This window comes from Phoenix dactylifera, chromosome 12 (genome assembly GCF_051530095.1).
Source record: "Phoenix dactylifera cultivar Ajwa chromosome 12, Ajwa_hap1_PhDact_Kaust_v1.1, whole genome shotgun sequence".
Lineage (NCBI taxonomy): Eukaryota > Viridiplantae > Streptophyta > Magnoliopsida > Arecales > Arecaceae > Phoenix > Phoenix dactylifera.
In genome coordinates, this window is record NC_143201.1 from 667,534 (window position 1) to 681,200 (window position 13,667).

Sequence of the window (13,667 nt, forward strand, 5' to 3'; positions counted from 1 at the left end):
AATTGGATTTTAAAAAAATCTTTAACTAGAATGCAGCGGATAAACAATAATTTTAATATGAAAGATATAATGTGCTTTAAGCAATGAATGAATAATAGTAGAGATTAAAGTGCAATAGTGTAAAGAGAAAAGCACACACATAGACACAGAGAATTTATAGTGGTTCGGTGAACCCACACCTACATCCACTCTCCAAGACTTTTGAAATTTTTACTATAATCATCCAGATTACAGTATGGTTGTTTTTCGAGCTCACAACCCAACTCGCTGTTTTTTCGGAATCACAATGAACCCAGTCGGTTTTCACAGGCTCACCAATCAAAATCTTACACGATTGTTTTTCAGGTTTACAAACAACCCAGTCGGTTTTCACAGGCTCACCAACCAAAACCTTAACCTTGTTGAATCCCCTGATTCAACAACTTCTAATTAAGGTTTGGAAGAACCCTTATCAATTTTGGAGTAGATAAAACTGCTACAGCAGAGTTTAAGGAATATGTAATAAATGTTGTAACTATATAAACAAAGCTTCAAGGTAAACGAAATAATAAATATGGATCAGAAGCTTTGAAGATGGTTATTGGCTGCATTCGAAGATCTTGATAGCACAGTAGCAATTCCTCTGTTGAATATTTCAACTGATTTCCTCACAATATGATTTTTCCTAGAAGGCTCTTTTGTGAGGATTTTATCTTTTGAAGCTTGGATTTTGGGAGATATGATTTTCTCACTTGATCCTCTCCCTTGTCTTCTTTTTTCCTTGGTGTTCCTTTAAATTTATAGACTGTAAGCTTTTCATGAAGTACCAGATAACCATCACACCAAGAAACTATCCATTGTCACCTAGAAGAAGTACTGTTGAAAGTAGCCGTTGGAGTTGTCAAGATGCCAGGGGTTGACTCACCAGGTTCGGGGGTCGTTCCATGCACTAAGGGAGACGGCTCACTAAGCATAGGAGTCGGCTCTTTCCTTCAATCCATACAAAGTTTCTGCATTTGCCTCTTAAGTTGACTCGTCAATGTCGGGAGTCGACTCGTGTTAATATTGGGTCGGCTCTTCAAACACAAAAGTTGCCTTATTTCTTTAGTGCACATAAGTTTCATGCACTCCCCCAAGGGTCGACTCATCAATATCGGGGGTTGGCTCATGTAGATATTGAGTCGCCTCCTTAAACACAAGAGTCAGCTCATTTGTTTAGTGCACAGAAGTTTCCTGCGCTCCCCCAAGGGTCGACTCATTAATGTCGGGGGTCGGCTCATGTAGATATTGAGTTGCCTCCTTAAACACAAGAGTCGGCTCATGTAGTTGGTCTCAGGTGGTGATTCTTCTCTATTTTTCTTGAACTATACAGGGGTCGACTCAGTTTTTGTATGGGTCGACGCATTAAGTTTTTCACAGATTTTTCAGAAATCTTTGATTTTATTCTTCTTGATTCTGCGAGGTTGCAAGTGCACCTTTTGTCTAGAGATCTAACCCTTCACATTAAAGCCAACATCATTAAAGTATATATTTAACTCAATTATTTTTGTGATCATCAAAATCCATCCTTTAGGATTAACAGTTGTAATGTACGGCTACGTGTGCGGGCGTAGGCGTGTGCGTGGGTGCGCGCGTGGATGCGTCCGTTGGCGAGTCAGACTCGCTTAGAAGCCGTAGCATATATTTGGCGAAATCAGCTCGGTGAGCACTGAGGTCGGGCCGACTTGGGGGTCGCGACATGTTTGGTAAGGTCAGCTCGGCGGACTCTGAGGTCGGCCTAGCCTTCTCGGCTCCAAGATCTGTTCGGTCCCCAAGCCTCGGCCGAGGTGTCATTGCCTGTGGTCCACGGGGCATCTTCGGCTCTTGGTCGACGCTGCAGGGCGCCCCGAGCTCGGAAACAGGACGTCATTATGTTACCTGCAATCGATGGAGCCTCTTTGGCTCTTGGTCGACGTTGCAGGGCTCCCCGAGCTCGGGCTCGGAACGTCATTATGTTACCTGCGGTTGACGGGGCCTCTTCGCTCTTGGTCGATCCTGCCAAGCACCCCGAGCTCGGGCCCGGGACGTCATTATGTTACATGCAGTCGACATGGCCTTTTCAGCTCTTGGTTGATCTTGTAGGGCGCCTCGAGATTGGGCTCAGGACGTCATTATGTTACCTACGGTCGACGAGTCTCTTCGGCTCTTGGTCGACGTTGCAAGGCGCCCCGAGCTCGGGCCCGGGATGTCATTATGTTACCTGTGGTTGACGGGGCCTCTTCGGCTCTTGGTCGATCCTACAGGGCGGCCCGAGCTCAGGCCCGAGACGTCATTGTGGTTTTTGGCACTTTGTGCGACCCATGCCACTAAGTTACATGGTCGTAGCCTATTGATGTTGGAATTCTGATATCAGAATTTTTATTAAAATACTTAATAAATTTCAAAAGAAAAATATGCTTATTTGTGATTTAATTTTTAGTTATTATTTTGTGTTTTGATTAAATATCTAATTCGTTTTGACCCCACTTTGAGTATTATGTTGCTTACTATGCTAATGTAGCTCATTACCATATTTTGTCTCTTTTTTAGAACTAGAGACTTGATCGCACGGGATTGGAGAGTGCACTAGATTTAGAAGATTTTGCTCGATTATTAAAATTTTAGTTAGATTATCTAGAACATTTGATTTATGTTGACATATGCTATTTTGAAACTTTGTAAGATTGCTTTGAATAAATTAATGTTTAAGCAAATTTTAAGCATTTGTAATTATTTTGATACGGTCAGCTACCTTGCATTTCTATACGGTCCGCTGTGCAGGCGTGCGGCGTCTGTCGCGCTTCGGGCTCAGAGCGCGACAATTATGTTGTAAAAGAAATTGTGTCTCATCTCCAGACATCTATCACATTTATTGAGTAATATATATAAAAGAGACAGGTTCATTCATCCTATTATGATAAGCTAAGCAAAGGTAATTGAGTAATATATACCCATACGGAAAAGGAAAAATAAGATCATTGCAGCATGCATGTTTCCAAATCTTAACACAGCTCTTCTTGATTTTTTTCAAAATTTCCTTATATCCCCTTATCTTTTTTCAAGTAGACTGTCTAAAAGTTTCACAATTTTCTTAATTTTCCACTAGAACATATTGAAATAGATAAAAGAGGAATGCCCACAAACAAACATGTAACTGCCAAATTCTTCAAAATTTTACCTTCACATATACAACTAAATTACTTGAGTATATTCAGAATTCTACGAGGCACGACCTACACATAAGAAATCTAAATTCACAAGGAAAACATGTTATTAAACACATCTTACCAACCTTTGCACTCATTTCGAGCCCGATTCCAATCTATTTGCTGATAGGGACAAGAATATAGCTCCTTCCTGAGTGATAAAACTGTAGGTGTAATTGGACCCACAAACCTCTTTCCATATATATAGGACATGGGCAAATAAACCATCCGGCAGTGGCACCACATTCGTCCTGTGAAGCAAGAGAAGTTAACATGGCAAACCTTGAAGCATTCAAAAATTAAACACGTCAGCATTTAATATTGCACTAAGGAATGGTCCCAATGCATGGATAACAGTAAAATCCTTGGACAGATATAACAAGAGGCATGCCTTCCATTATGAATACTCTTGCCTGCATTATCTAAGGTAGCAGACCTCATTTTTTGTATTAACTAGAGAAGACAACACTATGAATGCAAACTCAGCTCAACTCAACCGAGCCTTAATGCCAAACTAATTGGGATCGGCTACAAGAATCTTTATCCTCCATTCGGCTCTTTTTAGGGCCACACTTTCTAAAAGATGCAGGGATATCAAGTCAGCATTCTTTACTATGAATGCAAAGAAAAGGAAAACAAATTTACTAACTTTTTGTTTAAAAAAAGAAGGATGTGTCTATCAATTTCTTCAAGTACAGATATTAAATGTTATATATTAGATCAAAGAAGAGTTACGAAGAATGGAAAATTCATTGAAGGTCCATGAAATTATAGAATAATTGTGATATATCTTTATATATCAAAATTAATTAATGTTCATGGTTTCTATATTTACTCAAGTGAGTTCTTTTTAATTTACTTGATCTTTTGAACAAGATATCAGCTATCACACCAACCACTTTGTTAGATCTATGGCCAGTGCCCTATGGAACATACTTAAGAAAAAGTTCATTCGGATCTATAAGCTATCAGAACAAACAGAAGATATAAGTAGACAAAAGAGCAAAGGAACATGTTGTAAATATCAACACCTTTGGTCCTCGATTTGTATGAAGGAATATTTGTAAATTTGATAATCAATAAGCTGCCTCACAAACATTGAAACAAAATGCATGATCTTAAGATTGTCGGCTGTAAAAGATGGCATAGTATCATAGCAACCTTCATTGTGCATAAAGGAAATAAACTTGTGAATCTAATTACACTTCACCGAGACAGTGAACACTTGAAGAGGTGCCCATTCTCTCTGGGAGTGCATCAGAACTCTTAAAATATTACTACGTGGGTGAGCAATGGCTTCAACACCCAAAGTTCAAAAATAAGTACAATCAACGAGTTCATAGCCACTAAAAGGGATATTGTGCCTACAAAATTTTTCTGAAATTTGGCTTCTCTTGTTGATAAAACGAAGCCAAGATGTACTACTTATTTTACATTCCTATAGATATAATACTAATCTAATACTAATCCAAAACTGTGAACAATAACTCCTTCTGGGAGAAATGAAAAAGACAAAAAAAAACTACTAACAACAGATGGGGGGGAAATTAGAGAGAGAGAGTACCTGGATGAACAGGCAGAAAATATGGGAGTAACCACATCTGTGGGGGTAGTGGGTTGTTGCCAGACCATTCAAACACTCCAAGCACCTGCAATTATTTCAGCACAAGGACATCAAAAGTTGCTCCTTACAAGTGTCAACCACAAGCTTTGTCATTTAGATGGATGAAAGGATCAAATTTATTGCAGAGAGCAAAAATTTTCCCCATGATGTTACGGCGGTCGCACCACCATGGTCTAGAATCCAAGTTCGTGCTTTTTGCATTGCCCCGTCTCCATCATCGGGTCCTTCACCCAGCAACCTCAACGAAACATATGACAAGGCTGAACCAAACATGGTGCTGCGGCCTTCTATATGCAAACCCCAGCCACCATCTTTGTTCTGCAATATAATTCATTAAGGCTTCAATATATTGAAGCTTCAGAACCTCTATGTAACAAAGAACTGCTATACGAAACTGAGGACGTTTTTAATTGCGGATGCCTGATGATTGTAGAGGTAACGGCGAATCTCCCGCTGGTGCTCTGGTGATAAAACAGTATTTAATGCCCCAGTAACAGATAAAAGTATAATCTGCACCACAATAAATCAAACACATAAAACAATTGTTATCATCCAACAAAAAAGTAGGAATATGATGCCTTTGCGCCCCACCAACTAATTCAGCAAGATGAATGAAATGCGTATTCTCATATTTCTTTTTCCTAAGACAAGTTGACAGAAGGGCATCAGCCTGTAACTTAGGAATAATGCAGAAACAGCTCACGGGCCTTCTCGACTGCAGCAATCTCTTCAGCCGTGCCCATATTCGGATCAAATTCCCACACCTGCCTCCCTACATGGTTGTTTGTCGTCTTCAGCCACGGGCTGCCGCCCTGCGCAATCTTAAGCCTCCACATTGCCGGATCAGGAGGAAGAACTGCGGGAATCCATCATCTTAAAGCAATCAAAACAAAATCCAACGGGGGAAAAAGGTTCAAGATTAGTGCAAAAACCATATATAAATCCATCGCACTGCAAGGAGAAAGAAAAGGAATGCATGCAGGCATATAAAACGCATAAAATCCTTTCAAGAAACAAGTAAAATCATGAAATAGAGAGAGCGGGGACCGAGTAAAAATTTCCAGTTCGAATTCAAGGGGAAAATCAAGGAGAAGATATGCGCGAGCACAGTACCACCTTCAAGATCGAGATACTTTGATGGTGATGAGATGGAAAGATTGGAAAATTGCAGATTAGGGGTCTTCCGTTCTTGAATTTATCTTGGAAGCTCCCTCTGGCCCACGGAGGTGGCGGCGTAGTAGGAGCTTCCATCAGTCTTTCTCCTCCCATCTCTGTTCCCGTCTTTCGCTCACAGAGTAAGAGGGGCATTTAGTTCTAACCTAAAGGGCTGACTGAAAAAGGAAGGGCATTTAGTTCGCTCGCTCCCATCTCTGTTGCCGTTGGGGTACGTGGCCCCTCCCAACGCAACGCCTCGTGTTCAACCCCTGGGCTGGGCGCCGTGGGAGCTCCAAACCGATGGGGTCGGCTCGACCGCCCGCAGGAGGGAAGGGAAAAAAAAAAGAAGGGTGGCATCCGGACCCGGGCAGCGGACGTGATCGCAGGGCGGCGTTTGCGGTGGCAGACGGAGCAAGGAAGAGCGAGGGTGTGGGGAAGGACTGAGAGGAGCGGAGTCATCATCCAAGGCCCGAGGGGAGAGCGAAGTCGGGTGGGAGGAAACATCGGTCTGTGCCCACGATTTTTTTATCTCGCATCCGGGCGGTCCAACTGAAATCGAGCGGTTTGAGGGACTTACCCGGTCATCTGAGCGAAAATAAATGAAGTGTATCTAATAAATTGATAGACGTGACATTACATCCAGTATCTAATAAATTGATAGACGTGACATTACATCCAGTAAAAAGCTAAGATTCCCAAATCGTACTTTATCAACTAAATTGTTAGGCGCATTAAAAATCGTACTTTTTTTATTAAGAAAATCGTACTTGTTACATCGTTTAAAGCTGACACGTCGTATGTACTATGTCATGCATGGGCACCAACGATCTATTAAATACTCAGGATTGCACAAGCACAACTTCTTTTAATTAATTTTGCAGCGCGAGCACTTGCTACCTATTTAATTGTACCTTATATTAATCGGACAAATCTTCTCCTAAACGAATGTATCTCGTCTCTATTTTTCTAATTAAATTTAAAAAATTTAATTTCAAAATATGTGTATATAAATTATTCTTATTTTTAGTTTTTTTATTTATTTTTTTTCTCATTAGCGTAGACTAAAGTAGAATGCTGCTTTATTGATATATGCTATCTAATTCATGCGATACTCTGTTTTTAAATTTACAAAATATCATCCAAATTATGCACCTTTTTGATCTATTTATTCTTTCCATTGATGCATCGTTATTTATAGGTAGGTACTGCATTATTTTATTTTTTGATTTGGTGCATGATTTTTTTTTTTCTTACTAAGGTGGGTGGATTGTACTTGACGAGTATAGATGCACCTAATAAAATTAAAAAATAGAATACCTCGGAGTGCCAGGAGCAGCTTCCCATCACCAGCTCACAAGGCGCTACCGGAGTGATTGGCTGCATAAGCAGTCACCCAATCCACAGCCCCATTGGCTTCATGGAAAACATACTTGGCCTGAAAGGCTTTGCGGTCCCTCACCATTGTCTAGATAATCATTGCTAGTTTTGCCATGTTAAGATTCATTTTGTGGTTTAAGAACTATAATATATAAATATATACTTTAGCCAGTTTTCAATAATTTCAACTTTCTATTACATAAAAAATAATTCTATGTTAAGGTTTGATCGACCATGAATAATTATAAATATATAGAATGGCCTAGTTAATGGGCACCAACGACCTATTAAATAAAAAAATCGTATCTACTACGTCTTACCCAGTTAATGGGCACCAACGACCTATTAAATACTCAGGATAGCACAAGCACAATTTCTTTTAATTAATTTTATGCTTGGATACGAGAACTAAATGCGAAATTGAAGTTAGATATAGATTGAAATAGGACATAAGTTTGTTGAGTAATTATCCTTGGGTATTGGCAGCAGTTGTTGGCTGAAGATTGAAGATGGTTGCTAAATAAACAAGGATTGATTATTTACATGAATTGCCCATTACCTTTGAATTAAATGGATTGAATAGCAAATTTCCAGTCCAAGTTCATGGGCATGCAACTACTGAACTTAATTGTGATGATATGCAAGAATTTTTTTTTTTTTTTGAGTAATGATATTATTTTGAAACTTGATGCAGATAACATTTTGTAAAAGTTTTAACTTAAGAAATTATCATATCCTGGAGCATTAAAGTTTTGTTCCTCAATGACTCCACTTTAATAAAAGTGAGTGTTAGGATTGGTTATGTGGAGATGTTGCGAGATCACTCGGGCTATTCAACATATCCAACAAATGGAATACATTCTGCTGGCATCTATATAAATTGAATTGAAAGGGTTACATTTTGGTCAGAAAGTTACCCGGCCTTTATTTCCTTGTGCACCTGTTGAAGTGGATTTTTGCTTTGTTATTGCTTCGGATGGACTTTCTATAACAACAAATTCTTTCATGAACTAATAATTCAAGAAACCATATATCAAGCTGGAAGGAAACCACAAATTAGTAGTCGAGGAAACCACAAATGCTTCTCTCAACTTTGTGAGTTTTGCTTCACAGATTTGCATCTCCTACATTACATTTTCCGTCAGCGCATTTTCTCATGCTGGTGCTTGCAACTTGGATTTCTCATGCTGCGTTTTCTTTCTTTCTTTCTTTCTTTCTTTCTTTTTTTCTTTCTTAATTTCTTTCTTTTGGTACACCGGCTCCTCATACCACACGTACAGTCAAGAAATGCCGAATTTTCTATCTTTGATATGCCTGAGGTGCTCCTTGTAATGCATCTTCTATTGGTTGGTTTTTGTGTTGGTGTTGGGGTTGTGCAGATCTACCATAGTCTACCATTGACTCAAGGCACACTATTAGTTTCAAACATTAAATCTGAATGAGAACATCATGGCAAACATGCAACTCCAGGTCCCCAGCCAAGACATTCATCATAGATGGCATTAGAAATTTTGTACCTGAGCTACTCATACCAAAGGACAGAAAAAGTAGGGCATATGAACTAGGAGTCTAAAACTTGTAGACGAGGTTAATTCAAATCCCTCACTATATCATTCATCCATGTGGATTATTCTCACATATTGCATTTTAATATCCTTAAGTAACAACATGGTTTCTTGAAGTTTTGCACTAATAAGCTTTTTCTTTCTTGTTTTTTCTTTGATCCGAAGTCATGTTAATTCATAGTAGCTTGTGAGCTAGATTTCATTCGGTAGTGATATGGAAATATTGAAGAACTTTTATAAGCAACAACTCACACCTTTAGATTAATTTAGGATGCAAAGTTACTGGGGGTTGAGATATTAAAAACAAATTGAGTGCTCTTAACTTGTCAATTTCTCATTAAAAATAACTAAAAACAGCTTGCATGCAAATCAAACTTTGAGCCATGTAACATAGCATGCTATTTCATATTGAGTGTTGGTACGATATGTCAAGTCTGACCTACATGGACACAATTTTCAAATGTCACCTCATCCTGTAGGTTATTTACATACAACCTTCTGAAGGGAGATCACTTCTTTGGAAATGGGACTCAATTGTACGTTGTGCAATTTGGAAGAAACATAATGCATGCAACTTCAATAGTAGCAAGCACCTATTATTGCATTGTTTGGCAAAGTTCTTTGTTCTGCAATATAATTCATTAAGTCTTCAATATATTGAAGCTTCAGAACCTCTATGTAACAAAGGACTGCTATACGAAACTGAGGAGGTTTTTAATTGCGGATGCCTGATGATTGTAGAGGTAACGGCGAATCTCCCGCTGGTGCTCTGGTGATAATACAGCATTTAATGCCCCAGTAACAGATAAAACTATAATCTGCAACCCCATAAATCAAGCACATAAAACAATTGTTATCATACAACAAAAAAGTAGGAATATGATGCCTTTACGTCCCACCAACTAATTCAGCAAGATGAATGAAATGCATATTCTCATATTTCTTTTTCCTAAGACAAGTTGACAGAAGGGCATCAGCCTGTAACTCAGGAATAATGCAGAAACAGCATGTTCAAGTTAGAGACAGAAATGATCTAAAAATCTTCATTCTGCAGTATTAAGTATCAATGCTGTCTGTCAACATACACCAACTGTACAGTATTACGATTCAATATGTTCCAGATGGGAGGAAATACCAAGCCAGGCATAAGGAACATTGGGCCGCCATGCATAGTCCCCAGGCCAGTGTCCATCATGTGCTTGGAGAGTAGAATAACAGCTAATAGCCCTTCTTAAAGAGGTCAATACAACTTCTTCTGTAACATCTTCATGGTCTTCTAGCTTGATGTTGGGGAGGTTTATTTCAAGTGGATTCTCCTTTGCAAACTGCATTAAGAAAGCTAAAAAAGAACAATATCGCTACCTTCAAATAAAGGAGATGATCGGAAGAGAGGTGCGGGGGGGGGGGAACTCTGGAGTTCTAGAGTCATTCTTATCTATTCAAAAGCTGGCAAACTTATCTGCTAATGCAGTATCATTTGGCATTTTTAATTATGGAAGACATCCTAGCAGTTAGAGAGTTTTAGCTACAGAACTAGCATATATAGGTGACTTAAAGCGAGAGTTAGCAAATTCTACTATCATAACGAGTCACAGTGTAGCAATTTGTGTAATCATCAGAGCAACATTTTGTATCATCAATCCTTAAGTCCCATAGCTACCTCTGACATAATTATTTCAACATCAGTTAAGTATCATAGGAGGGAAAACCCATAAATCTCAAAATAATTTCTAAAGTTTCAGAAACAACTTAAACCCCAAAATAACTGTGCCAGGCATGCTAGATGCTTTCCTCGCAATGATTTTTAATAGCCTAGACATAAATTATGCAAAATAATCAAGATACGCAGAACCGACCGAACCGATGTATCGGTGGGGACTGGTACCGGTTGGAACAAGTACCGAACCGGCCAACCAAAAAAAAAAAAAAACAATCCGCGACACGCGCACGGACACGTTTTAGCCACAGAGTGGCATTTCTGTAACATTAAATGCCCATGCGGCTCGCGCTCGTGCGCGGTGCTGCGTGGGCTCGCTGCCCCGCGCGGTTCCTTGCGTGTGGAATCGTGCGGAGGCCGCGCGTGGGCAAGCTGCCCCGCGCGCGGACGCCCTTTTTTTCTTTCCTTTTTTTTTTCTTTCCCTTCTTCTTCCTCCTTCCCGAACTCTCTTCCTCTCCTTTCTTCCCCTCTCTCCTCCTCTCTTCTCCTCTCTTTCACCCCTTCTCCCGCGAGCAAAGAAGGGGCCGGAACCGCGATGCTTAAGTCAGAGGGGGCTTTTGTGGAGAAAGAGAGAGATTGTATGTAGAAATCAAAAATCAAAAGTCCCTCCCTCTAAGAATAGGGAGTCTCCTTTTTATAGGAGGGGTTCATGATTACCTGTGATGTAACTATGCGAATTAATAAGTTACCGTCATAATTGGGCGTGATCGTGTGAATTAATGAGTTGTTCTGGATGACTGAACGTGATTGAGTCAGTCAATGAGTTGCCGTGGATGGCTTGAGATTTCGGGCTGGCTGGAGGTCCGTGGAGATTGTGCACATTTAATTGTTGACAGTCGCTCAAGCGGAGATTGCGGGATTGGATCCCGGATGAGGAGGAGAGGGGCTTGATTTCCGATGGAGTGGAGAAGTCTGCTTCGTCCTTTGACCGGATCTTCTTTGGACTTGAGGTCGATCGGGTTCGGCTTGGCCGAGATCAAGGCCGCGAGCTCTGAGGTCGGGCATGCTGAGGTCGGGCGCCTTCAGGTTGGGCCCCCTGAGGTCGGGCGTCTTGAGGGTTGCTGTCGTTGCGCTCGTCGTCACGTGCCGGTGTATCCACGTGTTTTGGGCAATCCATTTTCCCCCCAACACTACCCCCGACTTCCGAGTTCGAGCCGCTTACGAGCTCGGGCGAAGGAAGTAATCGTCTTTATCATGCTGGTGGGGCCGTTCCGCGCGCTTCGAGGCATTTTTAATGAGAGGCGACGCCCTTTTGCCTTTCGAGGCAGTTTCGAGCCGCGGGCTCATGATAAGGCTCCGGGATCCGACAAGACGCCGTTTCGATTCTGCTTTTAAAGCGTCGATCCAAGTTAATACGCCGCTTAGGTTTTCGGGGCCGACATGTGGCACGATCTAGACGGAAGGCGGGATCTGGCTCTGTTGATCTGGGCCGTAAGGGGGTCTATATAAACCCCGGCCTGACCCTAAAAGTTCTCATTTGGCCGCTGCAGCCGTTGCCTTCTTCTTCTTCCATTTTCTTTCCCTTTTTCTTCCAGTCGTTGCTCAGTTTTTTTCCGGGGGTGCCCCAAGGCGTTTTCTGATGATTGTCTTGATCCCTCACCTTTGGTCGGCGGCATTTCCAGTGAAACCCACAGTAGGTCTCTCACCCTCGTTTACTCGGAGGCTTTTTGTCTTTCTGTTTCTTTCTTTCCTTCCTCCTTCTTTGTCTTCCTCTATTTGGTGAGCACAGCAATGCCAAGCGGTGCCTCGTCCTCCGGTAGGGACCTATCTCGCAGGAGGGAGGTCGCGTCGGAGACGGATCATGGCCCAGACGGAGTTGGGTCCAGCTTGACCGAGGAGTTGGAGTTGATCCGCGCCCGGTTTTTCCCTCAGCGCGGGTTTTGCCTTGAGCCCGCGAGGCCGGAAGACCGGGTGACGAGACCTCCTCCAGGTCGGATCGGGGTGTACATAGAGACACTTTGGGCCGGCCTGCGATTTTTCCTACACGGGTTCGTGAACGAGCTCCTGGCGGCGTATCAGCTCGTCCCAGTACAGCTCGCTCCGAACTCGTGGAGGACCATCATTGGTTTTTTATCCCTTTGCCTCGCACACGGGATACCGGCCTCGGTGAACGTCTTTCGTGGGTGCTTCATGTTGAAGTCCAACCCGGCGGACGTGGAATGGCTCTACCTCGCCCTTCGAGGCGGTAGGCCGTTCTTCCGAGGTGCTCCTTCCTCCATTCATGGGTGAAAGGAGAAATTTTTCTTCCTCTCCTCTGAGTGCACGTGGGAATTTGACCCGAGGTGGGGGCAGCCCCGGTTCAAGGCCATCAACAAGCCCCCCAAGCTTTCGGTGAGTGAGCAGAAGATTTTCGACGCTCTCCGCAGCCTCGAGGGAGATATTCTTCTGAGCAACCTCCTGAGCGAGGAGGCTCTGGTGAACGTCGGCCTAAGCTCGACGCGTCCCCAGGGTAATGATTGGATAACATAATATGGCTATAATGTTTACCATATCCCATCAATATAAATATGTATCCTATTACCTCTAGTGCAACAATTTTTATACTTGTTATACTTACATTGCATAATACCAAGATTTACTAAGTATCTAAAAATAATTGATACATGACAGAAAATAATATAATATATACTAAATGATTTATTATATTGTTAATTATTGTATGCATGTTATAATATCATAATATGTACTAAATAATAATTATCATAATATTTTACTAATGAATTATATTAAACCTATTGTACTTTGATATATTAAAACGTAAGTCCACGATGTTAGGCCATGGAACTTCCGGTGTTCATATAATTGTTGCTGATGGGGGGCACAATGGATCGTCCAGCCCACAACAAAAGGGCCACCCAATTTCGGCCCAATAGACACCAACATCGACCAGACATATTCTCGGTCCGGTCCAAAATCAGCTCGACCTTGGACTCCACCGAAAACTCCTTCAACCTCAGATATTCGCCGACTCGTCCGACCAAGTTCAGGGCACCTTCTGTATTTACCGACTAGCACCGATCGAGCTC

General features: G+C 41.6%; 1 protein-coding gene across 11 annotated transcripts in view; it reads right to left on the reverse strand.

Annotated features, from left to right (window-relative positions):
- LOC103720906 (cycloartenol synthase-like) overlaps positions 1–6,265 on the reverse strand; it is a 63,736-nt gene extending 57,471 nt beyond the window's left edge. For 10 of the 11 annotated variants that reach the window (XM_089926680.1, XM_089926686.1, XM_089926682.1 and 7 more), the window contains exons 1-6: positions 5,944–6,265; positions 5,535–5,683; positions 5,248–5,337; positions 4,951–5,145; positions 4,768–4,852; positions 3,290–3,454 (exon numbers count right to left, since the gene is read on the reverse strand). In XM_089926680.1, the coding sequence (XP_089782806.1) occupies positions 3,290–3,454; positions 4,768–4,852; positions 4,951–5,145; positions 5,248–5,337; positions 5,535–5,663 (664 nt within the window). In that variant the 5' untranslated portion in view covers positions 5,664–5,683; positions 5,944–6,265. Of the gene's footprint in view, positions 1–3,289; positions 3,455–4,767; positions 4,853–4,950; positions 5,146–5,247; positions 5,338–5,504; positions 5,684–5,943 lie in introns of all 11 variants that reach the window. The other variant, XM_088709032.2, reaches the window with a different exon arrangement.
- Between the last annotated feature and the right edge of the window lie 7,402 nt (positions 6,266–13,667).